The sequence below is a fragment of the Lampetra fluviatilis genome, chromosome 16, assembly GCF_964198595.1.
Source record: "Lampetra fluviatilis chromosome 16, kcLamFluv1.1, whole genome shotgun sequence".
NCBI lineage: Eukaryota > Metazoa > Chordata > Hyperoartia > Petromyzontiformes > Petromyzontidae > Lampetra > Lampetra fluviatilis.
Window position 1 is genome coordinate 2,181,676 of NC_136290.1, and position 17,047 is coordinate 2,198,722.

General features: G+C 45.4%; 1 protein-coding gene across 2 annotated transcripts in view; it reads right to left on the minus strand.

Moving 5' to 3' along the window:
* Positions 1 to 2,900: 2,900 nt before the first annotated feature.
* LOC144936463 (beta-parvin-like) overlaps positions 2,901 to 17,047 on the minus strand; it is a 39,581-nt gene continuing 25,434 nt past the window's right edge. For both annotated transcript variants that reach the window (XM_078863534.1, XM_078863533.1), the window contains 6 exons: positions 16,896 to 16,915; positions 16,717 to 16,778; positions 13,566 to 13,634; positions 12,094 to 12,195; positions 9,835 to 9,907; positions 2,901 to 5,693 (listed from right to left, as the gene is read on the minus strand). In XM_078863534.1, the coding sequence (XP_078719660.1) occupies positions 5,617 to 5,693; positions 9,835 to 9,907; positions 12,094 to 12,195; positions 13,566 to 13,634; positions 16,717 to 16,778; positions 16,896 to 16,915 (403 nt within the window). In that variant the 3' untranslated portion in view covers positions 2,901 to 5,616. The remainder of the gene's footprint in view (positions 5,694 to 9,834; positions 9,908 to 12,093; positions 12,196 to 13,565; positions 13,635 to 16,716; positions 16,779 to 16,895; positions 16,916 to 17,047) is intronic.

Below are 17,047 nucleotides of genomic sequence, written 5' to 3' on the forward strand. Positions count from 1 at the left end.
GCCAGCAGTCCAGGGGGAAGTGTCCTCGTCGCCCGCACTCGTAGCACGTCCGTGGGCGACAATCCGGCCGCCGCTGCAAGCGACCCTGGCTCCTCCAACTCCATCGGGCACCCAGCCGCGCCGGCACACACCACCAAAGGCTGCGCCGCCACCGCAATTGGTTTGTCACGAAGATCCAGGTTGGTTTCAATGTTCCTGGCTATCTGCAAAGACGACATGTCATAGTCGCAGTTGCTGGGAAGCGAAAGGACAACCCGCAGCTCCTTTGCCATCAGCAGCAGCTTCTCCTGGGCCAGAGTCAAGAGCGGCATGGTCCATTGCCGGGTAAGCCGCCTGCCGAGAGCTAATAGTGCGCTGCGGTAAGCGAGGGGAGACTCCGTGTCCGCCCGCTTTCTCAACTGAAATTTCCGCTTGGCAACTGACTGCGGTTCGTAAATGTCCTGCATAGCCGCGAATACCCCCGCCAGCGATGAGCGGACTTTAGCAGGGATGCTGTAGAACGCCACCAGGGCATCGTCATCCAGGGCCGTCGGCAGGGCCCGTAGCGCGTCGCTCTCCGCGCAGCCGAGCGATTCATACGCTGCTCGGAAGCGCCGCGTAAATGCCGTCCAGTCGTCGACTTTTGCCTCGAAGCGCTCCACATGTAGCCGGCGTCATGAACCCGGCGTCTGGCTCCGTCCGCGGCGTAGCGGGAGTCGCGGCCGCGTCGTCGGCCACCACCGGTGGCGCAGGATCGTGTGGGGACTGGCCCGACACCATCGGCGCCACTCGTTCCGTCACCATAAAGCGGTCGAACGCCTCCGTGAGCATCGCCAGCTTGGCCTCCCACTGGCCCATAACGGCCCTCCATTCTTGAGCCGGGCTCGGGTTTTCTGCATCGTCAGGGTCGCCCTCCTGCCCCGAGGCAACCGATCGTCCAGGTCCGCCGGGGAAGCGGCAACCTCTAGCCCCGATGGAGGCACCATGTCTGCATCGCTGCTGTTGGCCGACGAGTCCGCCGGTACTTTCCTTTGTTTAGCCGATTTCTTCGACATATCGGCGCGGTTCAGCAATCACTTCCGACACCAGTTGTAGTGCTGAACTTTACGCAGACAACTTCTTGCTTTTCTGTCGTCCGTTTATTTTACCAACACAGCATATTTTGCCACCATTCTCCAGCGCGTTCTCCGCTCGCTCGCCACGCTCCGCCGGCCTCGCTCGCTCCGATCCTCCTTCTCTCTCCGTCTCTCCCGACTCCCCTCTTTGCTTCTCTGTCACACTCCAGCCGCTTTCTCGCGGCTTCGTCTCACTCCAGCCGCTCTCTCGTGGCTTCTCCGCCTCACTCCACTGCTACTCTATACTTTACACTGAGATCTCTTTTACCAGTGGCAAAATATAATGGTAGGTTTTTACCCTTTTAACTGGTACAAAACTGACACCTTTATTCAAGGCATCATGTTTGCAATGACCACAACACAAGTAGTCAATAAAGCAAACAAAAAGAAGCAACTCTGATAAGGATAATAATATGCACTGTCCTTGAAGTTGATTAGCCCACACCCGAGACGGCTTTCTTTAGAGCCTAGTCCCCATTGGTGTAGGGCCTTCTGGTGTCATCTGGCCCTACACCAATGGGGACTAGGCTCTAAAGAAAGCCGTCTCGGGTGTGGGCCAATCAACTTCAAGGACAGTGCATATTATTATCCTTATCAGAGTTGCTACTTTTTGTTTGCTTTATTGACTACTTGTGTTGTGGTCATTGCAAACATGATGCCTTGAATAAAGGTGTCATTTTTGTACCAGTTAAAAGGGTAAAAACCTACCATTATACTCTATACTTCTTCCTTTACTCCACTGCTACTCTATGCTTCTTCCTTTACTCCACTGCTTCTCTATACTTCTTCTCCTACTCCACTGCTGCCCTGCTTCTTCTAGTATCTTCGTCTTCTGCTCTGACCATCTCCATCCAGCTCCCAGGCACATCTCAACTCAACTCCAACCCCCAACTCCCCGTCTCTCTGACATCCCTGTATTTATCCATGTCAATTTAAAGCTTTCATGACTGCAGGGATTCATCTTCTTGGTTCTTTCGGTAAAGTCACGTAGAAGGGAAGTAATAAAATAATAAAAATAAAACATAATAAAAAATTCTCACGACGTTTCGGCCACAACGCAAGCAGCCGTCTTCTTCGCTTGAGGACGGCTGCTTGCGTTGTGGCCGAAACGTCGTGAGAATTGTTTTATTATGTTTTATTTTTATTATTTTATTACTTCCCTTCTACGTGACTTTACCGAAAGAACCAAGAAGATTTATCCATGTCCCTATTCATTTCCAATTAATTAGTTGGCGTCCCCCCCGACGCCCCTCGCCCCCCGCCGCCACCTGTCTCCATTTCCAGACTTGGAGGCACCACCTTGTACCCAACAACTACAACTGGCCAATCACTGCCCTGCATCCATAATTGGCTAACGGACCGTCTCCGACTCACCCGTTGGCCCCCAACAATAGCAGCATGTCCCGACATGACCCCACTGTACCCCACACGCACGTGTGCAGTTACCCCCCTTCGCGCGTGTTAAACCACTACATCACCCCCCCCCCCCCGTGATAAACCACTACATCACCCACCCCCCCGTGTATGTAAACTGCTGTACTCTATTGTATCTACCACACATTTTCATCATATCAAATCGTTCTGGACACATTAATTCTGTTAACTATATATCGCATCTACAAATACACAGTTGTGAGTGGTGAAATCATCAAAGTTGGTGCACAGATCGGAGTATCATGGTATGATGGAACTAAACATTTTAACCAATCACAGATATTCGTAGTTTTCTTATTTGGCTCTCAGATAATCTTTAAAACTAGTTAGCACGCATTCTTAGAATTTATCACGCAACCAAAACCATCACAACCGAGACATTCAGTTTTTATTTCGTAGTGTTTAAAATATATTGTGCGAGACGTATAATTCATTAAAATGTAAAGAGAAAAAAACTGGTCACATTTCGATTATCGTCCCTTAATTCAACCGCCCTCATCGTCATCTTGGATAAAGAGAGCGTTCTATATTTAAACATAAAAACACAGAACTTTAATCCAGCGAAAAAGAGAGATCTGAATTCCTAGAGGTGCGACTGTAACATGTGGCAACTGTCAACATTTTTTAAAAAATTCTATTATAGAATGGCAAGAAATTATATACTTAATATATTGGGTGTATTAAAATATACATGTAAGAATAACATATAGCGCAAGCATACAATGTTAAAGCGTGATAAATAACAGATTTTAGATTTAAAAGCTAAACATATAAAGTACATTTGTTGGCGTATACTCGGTCTATTTAATGAATTGGCATCGTGGCAGTTTTGCAATGATTGGTGACAATGTTTTTATCCTGCCAAACCTTCGTAAAAACTTCCCTTCAGCAAACACTTGAATCGGACGCTTGATGCACATCACGCACACCGCGTACTCGTGTCCGTCAATGATTGTCATGATACATGTTCTTTAGATATATATTTAAAATGCGTGAAAATGTGGCACTGGGCCCTGCTGCCTGAATCTGCTCATGAAGAGTCGCGTTAAATAGTGCCCTCATCCTTTCATGAGATGGAACTGGCAAAATCCACCTCTGGCTTTTTTTTGTTGAGTTTAAAAATTGCAAAATGATAAGACGCGGAGACAACGTAGATTCTGATGAAACGCTGGGTGGTCATCACCAAGCCAGTTCTCAAGGGATGGACAAAAAAACCCTGACCTTCCAGGTCTCCAAACTTGGAATTTGCCACTGCCATTCAAAACACACAACCCTACAACAAGTAATGTACATAAAGCGTATCGTTTTTTTCTCGTGTCAATCTGGTCCACCATTTGGAACCTTAGGCAATGTCCTATATTTTTATTAACATCAAATAGAAACTGCATAGAAGTAGATGTCTACGTGAATTACCGATGGAACGTGTGCAATCTCACAGTGAAACTGATTAAAACTCTTGTGAAGGCAAATCGTAATTAGTATGGAACTCGCCAACTGATACCACAGTGAAGTGTAATACTGATTTTTTTTCTTTTTTTACAAATTATGGAATGGTTTTAGCAGACCGTTCAATTTAATTTTTTTTTATAATTGTTTCAGGCAATTTAGGGGATAGTCGGTATTGCTTCATTTACTCTTAATGTGTAAGGCAACATAAGTGGTAAGTGCACTGGTAAAATGTGGGTTATCATTGTATGGGTAAGATGCTCTGCCCTGAACACAAGTTGCCTTGAAATGCAATAAACTCATCCAAACCTCGAAAATTATATTAAAACTGTGGTGTGGCGATAACAGAAGGGAACTTAAGAGGCATAATCACAGTGATGCACTCTGCTACCCCTGACAATTATCTGGCTCAACCACCTCAATGTAAAAGTGGTTCCTCGACATCAACATCGGCCATACGAGGAAGAAAAATATCTTGAAATGTAACCGGTTGAAGCATTGGACGTGCATCCGTGCTTTCTTTCAATTGGCATTCTCCCTGCTTAAGCGATGTTCTTGGCTGCACGAACAGACTTGCCAAATCTTCCATCTGCGCTGGTAACCTCATGCCCAATGATGAACAGCATTCACGTGTGTCATCAAGCTATACCAAGTGTGGAGTGTAGAGAAGTAATGTCTGCACACTACAGTGTATACATGCAATCTTTACACTTTTCCAGTATAGCCTTCTATCAAATGTGCTCTATTCTTCAACAGCAGTGTTTGGATAAGAGGAGTTATTGATTAATGGCATGCATTGTGTTTTGCAATTACAGTGGCATGCATTGTGTTTTGCAATTACAGTAGCCCCTCGGATAACAGTGACATCAGTGAACGGCTTTTCGGTTCACGTTTTGCCTCCCATAGGACCCCATGGTTTCGACTAACGTAAAAATCTTGATTAATGGCACGTTTACGTTATGCACGCGGGTGCCGATTTCGGCCAATCTGAGCGCTCGTAAATGGGGCTGAGCCATGCCCTCTGCCAATCAGCGATGCCCATTTATGAGCGTTTCGACCTCCATTGGCTTTGTTTACGTTACGTTGTCTTGTCTTGGCAGTGGAAACAGCTCTCTTGCAGACTCAGTGATTTTTACTTCAGTTTCAACTCACAGGTGAATTAATAGTAAACGCAATGCCCCCTAAAGTTAATTCGCAAAAGGAAAAGAGTAGGAAAGTAATTAGCCTTATAAACTTAGTTTTTAGGATCAAAAAGGTAATCTTTTGATCATCTTGGAACGAATTAATGCTTTTAACATGTGTTTCCTATATTAAATTAACAGTTATTTCAGTTAAGAATAGTTTTTGTGGAACGGATTAAAAACGTTAACCGAGGGACTACTGTAATATGCCTGTTTATTGCAGTGTCTTTAAAAACCTGTGGTTATTGTGATGAGGTGTAAAAAAACACAGTTTAATATCGGATGCGCAGATTAACAATGCATTTTGTAACCAAAAACTAGAATCTGCTGTAACAAATACATTGTTTCTAAACGTAACCTTCTGAAGATTTGCGCACGAGTCTTGGACGTTTGCGTTGGCAGGGAAGATCTAAATGCAGGCGGTGGTGTGGATGCGTAAACTCGAAAGACCGCAGCAGCCATCAATCCAGATGCTTGTACTTTGTAAAGAGGTTGTACAATACTCGTAGGGTCGACTTCAGGTCGAGGTTCACCACATCTGCGTTGGGTTGAGAGGCAGGCTTATGTCACAATAAATTGCAAGATACAAATGTGGGAATAATCAACGAGTTTCCATAATGGCAGAGGTAATGCAAATTGAAAGCAAGAAAGCAACTGATACCATGCCCCGTTAACTGTTCGAATTCACGTGTCCGTGATATTTGGAAATATTTACTCCGGAGACAAAACAACAGTTTGCGTGACCACAGGAAGGCCCATTTGACAAACTTCCCTTTTTTACATCAACAAAAACATAATCATCTCCAAATGACTCAAGCCACGGCCTGCAGTGACAGTGGCTCCAAAGTACGATCACATTTTGGCACCTATCGTTTGTGTGCACTTGACACTGCCACATTTATAGTTTAGACCGAGAGGGGGACATCACCTGAAACTACAAACGTCCCCTCCACACTCAGCTGTTGCGTTCGCTCACGAGTTTCCGCTCCTCCCTCAAAACTCACTTTTTTCCCCCGAGCTCACCCCTCGACCCCTGAATCCCACCCCATCATAACCACCACAATCACTGTCCCCTCCTCGTATTCGCATTATATGGCCATCACTCATTTCCCGGTCATTCAATTCATTAATCATCAGTTACTGTCATACATTTCGCTTTCACCAAATTCACGCATTACAGATTCGCCCATTGCCTCCTCTCAATCTATTTCATTCACCTCATCTCCGCCATTACATGCGTATGTACCATTCTTAATTCTCTGTAAAGCACCTCAGTTAAGGCGCTAAATGAATGACATTAAGATAAGAAAAATGCAACTTATATGTGGCCTTAAAGGAATCTTTCTTAACTGTTTACAAAATCAGAAGAAAAAAAAACAGTGCTTGTAACGTCAATAACATTTTAACAAGAACACTTTTTCTCAAGCGATGCATCTTCAAGTTGGATTTGTTTCTTCTTAATGCCACCACGGACCCAGGTCAACCAACAGAAATGAGCCGCGTGCAACATTAAGATGGCGCCACTCGACAGGGCTGGTCCAGATGTCTTGTCAGCCCCAATTATAATTATTTGAACACCTTATTTTTTCCCTTTGCATATTCATTTCTGTGTTAAATAAAACCTTTAAAAATATGAAGTGTTAGATAGTTCAATGGGGGGGGGGGGGGGGGGTCACACAAGACACATGGAACATCCTGTACAGTCATCTCACCCTCACAAGTTAATGCTTGACTTGGATTTGAATGCACGAGGAGGTCATATCATTACAAGACTCTGGGAAAACTTTAGACCCAGGATGGAGTTATCCGGCTCACTACAGAACCTGCTCTTGAAGATATGGAAGATCCCATTAATGCAAGTATGTCCATGATCCCAGTACAACCATAATGAAGGTGTTTTTTTTTTATTAGATCGCGTAAATATAAATGTGTTGTTAAACCCTCCACCACCCGACACAACCAATAAGTAAGGTTTGGCACGTAAACAAAACGTGCCAATTCGTTTCAACTTCAGCACACCGGTGTGTTGGAGAGTAAACCCACAACATTTACAATTTAAGTACTCAAACTTTACTAATTGGCTGTTGGGTGGTGGCAGGTTTAAGAACACATTTATATTCACGCGATCTAACCCAAACCCTCCCCCCCCCTTTATAATGGATAATATTGGTCGTGAAAGAACGTGTCATAACCATACTCTTTGGTTCTTTCGGTAAAGTCACGTGGGTAGAAAAAATAATAGATCACGACGTTTCGATCGCAAGGCAAGCAATCGTCATCAGGCAGAAGAAAGTCTAACCCAGAGGATGCCCTGTTATAACCCAGTTTCCTACAGCGTTATCGATCACTATTTCGACATTCGCCCATTTGAGCTTCGAGCACCATCTCACAAGGGAACCCTGAATGTTGGGTGACTACAAGTGGATGTACAACAGGATCAATTAGAAATTAGGTAATTAACGTCTCATGGGACCTTTTTGCCAGTATCAAAGATACTGTGTATATTATCAGAGCATGTTTGTTTGCATGCTCACCACAAGTGCGTGTGGTTAATGCAGACGTGATTCCTTGCAAAAGGTTTTTATTTGGTGTTTGAACATCTTAACACCTGTTTTTCCATAATCTAGTTACTGTCATGCTTTGATAAATAATGCCCATGTGAGGTGCTACTGTTGCTAGTAACATACGAGAGTGACGGAGCTGTTCAACTCACGGCTTTTGATCGGGATGAGATACGGGGAATGGGATTTCTGAGCTGAGCCCACAACCTGGAAAAAGCCAGACGGGGTTCAGCCAACAACCTGGCCTCTCCAGTGTCCAAGTACCTAGGTGGGGAGTTCCAGCCCTTAAAATAATAGATGAATAAAAGGCAAAGGTCCAGCCCTGCAATTACTTGCTCGTGCCACTGCTGGCAGAAGGGCCTCCACTTGAGGCCACTCTGGAGCCTCTCTACAGGACAATGAGGCCGATTCTTTCCACGCTGGTCAGATGCCTCGAAAACAAACGTGGGAGTACCCACACTTTGCCCTACCACACACAGACACTGCTGATGAACTGTGGTGGACAGAGGTGGTGGTGGGGGGGGGGATGTACGAAGCTTGCACTACTGCAGGGGTGGCCAACCTGTAACAGACCAAGAGCCAAAAAGTATCCGTGAGTTCTGCAAAGAGCCAAGTCAATATAGATGTAGTGGTGATACGCGCTGGGTGTATACGTCGTGTGCCAGCGCGTATGTACGGGTGTGTGTGGTGACGCGCGCTGACGGGGAGGAGCAGGCGTCAGTGCGCGGGTGGGGGTAGTGCTGCTGATTGGCTGTGTGCCGGTGACGCGCTGAGAGGGAGTGATCGGGTGGCAGCGCGGTGTGATTGGTCGGGGAGTGGAAACACGCGCTGGGCGGAAACGGATCGTAGAGATAGCGCGTAGTGATTGGGTAACTGAGGAGCGGTGCCGACGTTGAGGTCCGCATCCGCTCCGTCTCCCGGGAAGAAGAGATATATAAGGTGATGCACAGAGGAGTAGGGGGGCAGAAGTGGAACCATCTAAGAATGAAGACGAAGGTGCAGAGATAGAGCCCGGAGAGGAGAGTAATGGAGAGGAGAGGAGAGTAATGGAGAGTAGAGGAGAGTAAGGTATAAGTGTGTAGCCAGAGAGAGAGAACGGTCTACACGAGCTGAGTAATGTATAGTGTGTAGCCAGAGAGAGAGAAAGGTCTACACGAGCCGAGTATGCATACGGTGTAGCCAGAGAGAGAGAAAGGTCTACACGAGCCGAGTATGCATACGGTGTAGCCAGAGAGAGATGCAAAGTCTACACGAGGCGAGTGGAGAGTGTAGCAGAGGCGCAGAGTCTACACGAGACGAGAGAAGAGTGTAGCCGAGGCGCGGAGTCTACACGAGGCACAGAGAGCCAGCAGCACAGAATCTAAGAGAGTCAAGAGAAGTGTAGGGCGGAGAGAAGAGGTCACGAGTTGTACCGTTGTATGGTGACCGCATTGTGAAGAAGAGAGGCCACGCGTTGTATCGTTACAAGTCAAGATTTAATAAAAGAAGTGTGTTCCCGTCAAGGAGTTTCCTGCCGTCATTTTCCAATACTTCATATATATAAAAGTATATTGACAGCACGAGAGATATTCATTATTGTTTTTGCGACTGTGATAGAATGGTCTACCTTATGGGGAGCGGTAGTGTCGTGGTTAGCGAGCTGCGCTATGAATCCGGCGACTCGGGATCCATTCCCGCTCACTGCCACCAACACCAGTGACGATTATCTTAACTAGTCATGGGCCTCCCCTAGGTCGACTCAGCCTCAAATGAGTATCTGGTGTGGTGTGTAGACAAAGGCGGCCAGGCATGGTGCTGGCCCCCCACCCCTTTGTGTGCCGTCCCGGCCTTCATAGGATAACAGCACTTGCCCCAACAGTCTGTTCAGCCTATACGGGGGATCTTTGTCTTTGTCTACATTACGCCCCTTCGACAGAGCCGCACGAGGTGGCTTTGGGCAAACGCCGGGTTGGCCACCGCTGCCCGACTGCTTCAGCTGTTGGGATTGGCAGGTGCAAGCTGCGACCTTTGGATGGCAAAGTCCGGTGTGCCGACCGCTAGAATCACGGCGGCATCCCCGGCAACAAAACACAGAGCTGAGAGGCAACGAGTGATCACCGAAGCCATCGGGGTCCTCACCTTCAGGACGCGCCTTGGGTTTGCCCAGCCCGCCGTCCTGCATCAGCTCGAAGGCAAAGGTGACGTTGTGGACCTGGCACACATTCGAGGTCGATTTTGGAATAGAAGCCTCGAACGCGACAGGTTTCACATCAAATGTAATGTTCACTATTTTGTTTTTACTTTTAAGTTTGACCGATGTTTAATGTGTTAATTGTTGTTACCAGTGTTGAAAGTCATAGAGTGGAGTATCTTGAATAGTCAACTGTTAAAAACGAGTCGCGACCTTCAATAGCCACCGACTGAGACGTCACGAACTCTTTACCATCTTGTCAAACATAAGCAACCGCAATGCAATATTAGCGCGGTTGGCTTCATATTGTGCAAAAGAAGTTCAACCAACTTACATTACAATATACACATGATTTAAACCAATTCTATATTTACATTTGAACTCAATATATTAATACATTCTAAGTTTGGTAAATGTACAGTAGCAAGCTGATAAAAAAAAACAACTAAAGACCATAGGCCCGTCTTGGAGTGAAGCAGAGAAAGCTGCTAACGACCGTCCAGCATTGCGTGGGCTTGTTGCGGCCTTCTGCTCCATAGGGAGCAAAGATGAGTAAGATAAAAGATAAGAAGTTGATAAAAGAACACTTTTTTTATTTTACTAGGTAAAGCCCAATGAGCTATACATAGCTGTTTTACAGAAGCGACCTGGCCACAAATGATAGCTCAACGAAGTGGCTTGTCCCATGGAAATGTACAGCAGCAGCCAAATACTGTGAACACGTGATGTTGATTCCAAATGTAGAGGGAAAAACCGGCCCTGGGCTCCAAGTGATAAGCTTATGGTAGGAGTAGAGCAATGGCGCAGTGGTCGGCGCGTAGCCCAGGAGGGCAATTGACGTCTAAACCGGCCCTGGGCTCTCCCTCTTCACCAACCCGCATTGACCATCACGGTGAAGTATGGGAAAACAAACCCCCATGACCAACACGGCATGTGGAAGCCATCGTGCAGCAGTTGATTGATAAAGAACCAATGTAACTAATTAAAGCTGCTTCAATGGTAATATTTTATTGCTGTGTACTGGTTATGCATTCCATATTGAATCCTACATAAACGATTTCAACCACATTGAGAATTGGTTGGTGTGGAGCTGTACTCTTAGGTTTTTCGGTAAAGTCACGTAGGTAAAAATAAATAATAAAATTTAAAAAATAATAGAAATAAAATAATAATAATGTGTATATACTGGTCTGCATTTCTTACACAGCCATAATTGTCAGTCCACGACTGGACGGAGGCCTCCCCCCCAAGCCATCTGGGAGTTGCTCGATCAAACGTCACCGTGCTGGTCAGGGCAGGTTGGTGAAAGGGAACGCAGGACCAGTTCAGATATACTGACCGCCAATGTTAGCAATGGCTGGGAATCGAACTCACGTCCCCAGGTGTGGAAAGCAAAGTTACAACCACTGTGCCACCTTCCAAACCCCAACATTCCTTTAGCATTGCAACATAACAGAAACCTCTCAAACTTCTTCCGTTCCGATTTAACGGTAACTATAACTTTACATTGAGGTGCTTGAACCAGATAGTTGCTGTCAGGAGTAGCTGAGTGTATCGCTGTGACGATGGCTCCTTCGTGTTCGTTTATTGGGTATTGAGCTGCGATACGTTCCCATGGTCTGTTCTGTTCTGGGTGACCAGTCGCACACTGGTGAGTTTTTAAAAATATATACTTTCCTCTTTGTATTTATTTATGATACAATGCGCCAATGGAGGGGGGGAGGGTGGGGGGGGGACTGTCGGCGTTTCAGAGCCATCCTTGGGTGGGGGGTGGTCGCCGAGATGCCCCAACCTGAGGATCTTCCGTCAGGGTGCGGGGGGAGGAAGCTTATATATGGGGGTGGGGGGGGAAGAGGGGCCGGGGAAGAGATAACCACTGGACAGTTTTTTTCGCTTTTCATTTGTGTGTCAAACATTTGCCATCAATGAACTGGCCTAAAGCATGTTTTTTTTTATAGTTTGTTGTTGTAACATTCTTACGTTCTTACCCGCCCCGACTGGATATCTGTGAAAAAGAGCTTTATAGCTCGTCGGATTCTTCCAGTATAACTACATTTTCTGATTATGATTCCATGGGCAATGGTCAATGGCGGCAAGGAGGAAGGCCGTGGTAGGGTTACAAACGGAACCCGGGGAGAGAGCGCGAGGAGTGGGCGTGCACAGAAGCCGTGACGCGAGAGACTGCCGAGACCGATCGTGCGCGTTACCTTCTGATCGAAACTATCGGGCGTCAAGTAAAATCCGTACAGCGGCACGAAGTATCCCTCCAGTAGGCCCATGAGCAACACCAGGTACACCCCGTCCGCAAACTGTGAAGCAAAAGATCCAATCGATGAGCTCACCAGAAAAACAGACCATTACTAACAAAGCATCTATACACAGAATAACCTTTAATAACAATTTAAACTCATAATGAGCCGTCATACAGTGTTCGCTCACTGTCATAGAGAGAGAACAACTCACAGGATGCAAGGAACCACGGACAGGCAGGAAGGTCGTCATGCGATGAGCTGGTGCCAACACTTGCCCTGGCTCTGTAGTCCTCCAAATATTCACCCTTTGCCATTCCGATGACGTACGTGCACGTCATCAGTTTATTTTGGTTTTAATAAAATAAAATAAACTTTTATCAGTACCGAGGCTCCCACAAGGCCATGTGAGAGAGCGTGCGGCACAGTTGGGTCAGATTGCCACGTGAGTAAAGAGGCCAATGGGTGGCTTACGCTCTCCTCCATCCGGCACAGGCAAATACACTGAGTTATCACGTGAACAAACGTGCAAGTTGTTTTCTTTTATTGTTTCAGCACACCAGAATGTTGAAGAGCAGCCTACAAGATTTTTAACAATGTGGTATGACGTTTCGCTGGTAGTCGCAACCAGCATCATCAGGCGATTTCCAGTGCAGTAGCTTACCTACGTGTCAAATGGAGTCAGGTTCAGGTTGTTCAGATGCAAATGCTATTTTCATTAACAGGATACACGAGTATAAATTTCTGGAAATATTAAATATTAAAGAGAATAAAAGCTAGTTCATTAAGATTAATTATTTAATGAGCTGAGGATCAAGTAACCGAATGATAAAAAAAAAACATAAATTAGGTGGGTAATTAGTTAATTGTATTAACTTGCATATTAGCTTGAATAATCTGAGCTTATGAATGCCGGAATTATAGGTGTACCGATATCCTGGACATATAAAAAATGTATTCAGAGTGAAGCTCCCAGAAATGAAATCAATAATGTATGTTCTACATGGAGCAGCACTGGCGACTCTGGGTCACAGGTTACTATTTTTTCAAACTATGAACTAAAAGTATTTTTATTTTACCAGGTAAGGCTCACTGAGCTATATATAGCTCTTTTTCAGAAGTGACCTGGCTACAAAAGTTAGCTGAATTAAGTTGCTTATCGTCACGTGGAAATGTATAGCAGCCAAATACTCTAAACGCGTGTTGATTCTAAATGTGCAGGGAAAAACCAGAGGATGCAAAGAAAAATCCACACGACCATGGGGAGAACACACAAACTCCAAATATACAGGCATCGTCAGGGTGGGGATCAAACCCTAGACCTCCTGCATACCACGTAAGGTAGTTAACATCTCGCCACCATGGCGCCCCACATTCACTGTGTATTCCACCAGCAGTAGAGGAGCTTAGGGCAGAGCACGGGCGCCTACCTGCGTTTCCAGCTCGGTCACTTCCAGGTTCAGTTTGTTGAGATGTTTGTTCACGAAGGTGATCAGAGACTGAAACAAAATACATTCCAAAAGATTAAACTTTTTATATATATATAAAAATAAATATTTTTTATCAGGACAGTTTGTATGCAACATATGAAGGCTTGCTAGCTCACGTAAGTGCTAGCGGTTGGGCCTCGAAGAGAGCTCTAGAGACACCCTCTGCAGGGTACGTTAGCCGACTCTTCCACACTTGCCAGACTTCTTGGTAGAGGTGGAAGTGCCCACACTTGACCCCACCACACCTGCCAACTGACTGTGTTGTACCCATTCACACTGCTGGAGGCGACGGGGGGGGGTTTAAGAAACTTGCCACCCCATTGTTTAAACTGCCGCGCCTGGAGATTGAACCGTCGACCTCTGCGTTCACAGGTTCAGTGTGTTGACCTTAACGACACAGCAGCACGCGACTATAAATAATGTAAAACCTTAATTATTCTCATGTCACTCGTTATAATAATGTGTATAACGTCCATGAAAAAAATTGCATCTCCGAATGCTGCGCTAGAAAGTTATTTAATAAATAAGCGCATTATAAAAAATAATAAATTGGCCTAGCTTTAGAGCAGGGAAAAAATAATAATAGTTATTGTCTAAAATATGAGTCCACTTTTTATTTTGTAAACCAGGCGGCGTTTATATTATACTCTTTGGTTTTTTCGGTAAAGTCACGTAGATTAAAAAAGAAAACAAATCAATTAAATCACGACGTTTCGGAGGCAACAAAAGCTTCCGTCTTCAGGTGAAACCGTCACAGCAAAATTGCTGTATCAAGTGAATAGAAGTCCCAAGAGGCACGACCTTATATACTGGTTAAGGGGGGAGGAGCCAGGATGGAGTTTCAGGTGGTTGTTTCTGCATGGTGGGAGAAACAGCTTGGCGGATAGTGCGGTCAGAGTATCCGTTCATCTTGAGGGCCCGATGTACATGTTTTAATTCACTGGCCAGGTGGTGTTGGTCAGAGATGCAATGAGGCCACATGGCCTCACGGCATTGAACCAATTCCTCACGGCATTCAACCAATTCCTGGACCACATCATTTCCAGACACCCATCCATCAAATTTACCATGGAAGTGGAAAAAGATGGCAAGCTACCATTCTTGGATGTTCTGTTTGAGAGGAGGCCCGATGGCTCTTTGGGTCATTCTGTTTACAGGAAGGCCACCCACACAGAATCCTACTTGAAGCCTGATTCCCACCACCACCCGGCTCAAAAGAATTCCCTCATCAAAATACTATACCATAGGGCTCATTGCATCTTTGACCAACACCACCTGGCCAGTGAATTAAAACATGTACATCGGGCCCTCAAAATGAACGAATACACTGACCGCACCATCCGCCAAGCTGTTTCTCCCACCATGCAGAAACAACCACCTGAAACTCCAATCAAAACCATCACGTTGCCATACATAGCAGGCGTTACCAAAAAGATTTCCCAAATTCTAAACAAACACAAGATCCAGGTCCGATTCAATACAGTACACAAAAATCCGTGATCTGATCTCATCCGTAAAGGATGCAATTCCTGAATTACAGTACCCCGGTGTTTACAGATTAAGTTGTACCTGTGGTGACTGCGATATCGGGGAAACGAAACGACACATTGCTGACCGCATTTGCGAGCACAAGTCGGATTTGAAACATGGCAAAACGAATTCGTCGGCCGTGGCTGACCACTGTTATAATACTGCTGGCTCGCATGACATTGTGTTCTCAGATACCAAGGTACTTTGCAAACCTCCTGGATACTACCAAATATTTGTCCATGAGGCCATCCAGATATACAAACACAGACATAACTTCAACCGAGATGATGGATTCAGATTGAGCAATCATTGGAAAGATGTAATTAACCAAGTTAAAACTTTAGTTACCGTGCAGTTTACTGATAGACAGCCAGTTGAGATTTATCTTCTTAAACATATCCATATTATCAGTCTGTTACCCCCAGCTCCACGCACCACCATCAACATCACTACATGTTGCTTATCATGTTTAGCTTCTTTTTTACACTAGTTACCTGCTTTGAATTTTACCCACCCAGCAGCATAACAAAAGGCAGCTTAATCCTAGCTTGCTTATCTACTTCTGCCATCTACATTACAAAGGCTCAGTTCCAGCAGCAGTACTGACCATCTCACAACTCCTCCTCCCCCCTTAACCAGTATATAAGGTCCGTGCCTCTTGGGATGTCTCTTCACTTGATACAGCAATTTTGCTGTGACGGTTTCACCTGAAGACGGAAGCTTGTGTTGCCTCCGAAACGTCGTGATTTAATTTATTTGTTTTCTTTTTTAACCTACGTGACTTTACTAAAAAAAACAAAGAGTATGAATCCTTGCAGTCACGAAAACTTCAAATCTGGTGTTTACATTATTTTGCTTAACTCAGTGAGAACTCAAGGGACGAGAATTGCCTCGTTCACAAGAGCGACCACGGTTACCAAAACAATCACTTAACAAGTACAACAACGAAGCGAATAGAAATCAGCCCAAAAACAACCGCATGGCAAAACACAACCACGTTACATAAGGAATCGAAAACTGGAGCGATACTTTTCCAACAGTTACTTGCAAAATATATCGATGTGAAGTGCTGCAAAATAAGTGATATTATCTGAAGGCATCCAATGAACAGTCGTGATGGCTAGGGGTTTAGGGGTAAACACTTTTTTGTCAACGATGAAACAACCAACTCATAGGCTTGTTACAACGCATCGGGGGGGGGGGGTTCATATTTTCAACACATTTTGGATGCGGGATACACCCGACGCTTTTATATTAGCCGGCATGTGGCCAGGATAGCCTGTAGGTTCTACGAGGTCTGCAAATGCCTTCCGTGGGACGTTATAAGCGGGGGGGGGGGGGAGAAGTAAACATGTTTTTAAAAGGCCAGAATAAAAGTGAAGCAACCACAATGGGCCAAGCAACTGTAACCAAATACTTGCAAAGGAAAAAAAAATTCCCAAGAAGATGCAAGTTGAAATCGTCACGCCAGATAGCACAAACGGATGTTTTTTGCCGGTCTCCCCAGAACGAAGGTGTGCTACGCGCATGAGCTCGCAATGGCGCGCGGACGTTTCCGTACCTTTTTGACGACGTTCAGTTTGTCGGGAGCGTGGTCAAATAGCGTGTCAAATGCGTCGCGCTCTGCCAAATAGAAATGCAACACGCGGACGGTGATGACACGAAGGGCGACAAAAACAAATCGCCACGATTAGAATCTTAAAAGCGCCGGATTTTGAGGGTTCGGCAATTTGTACTCACCAAATCTTCCCGTCATTGACCTGCAAATACAAATATTAATCATTAACGGGATGCGCAAGTAATTCTGGAAATATCAATTATTCAAGAGCATAAGAGAAACTTAAGTCGGGTCACCCATTTAATGAGCCAAGGGTTATGAAATAAATGCAACA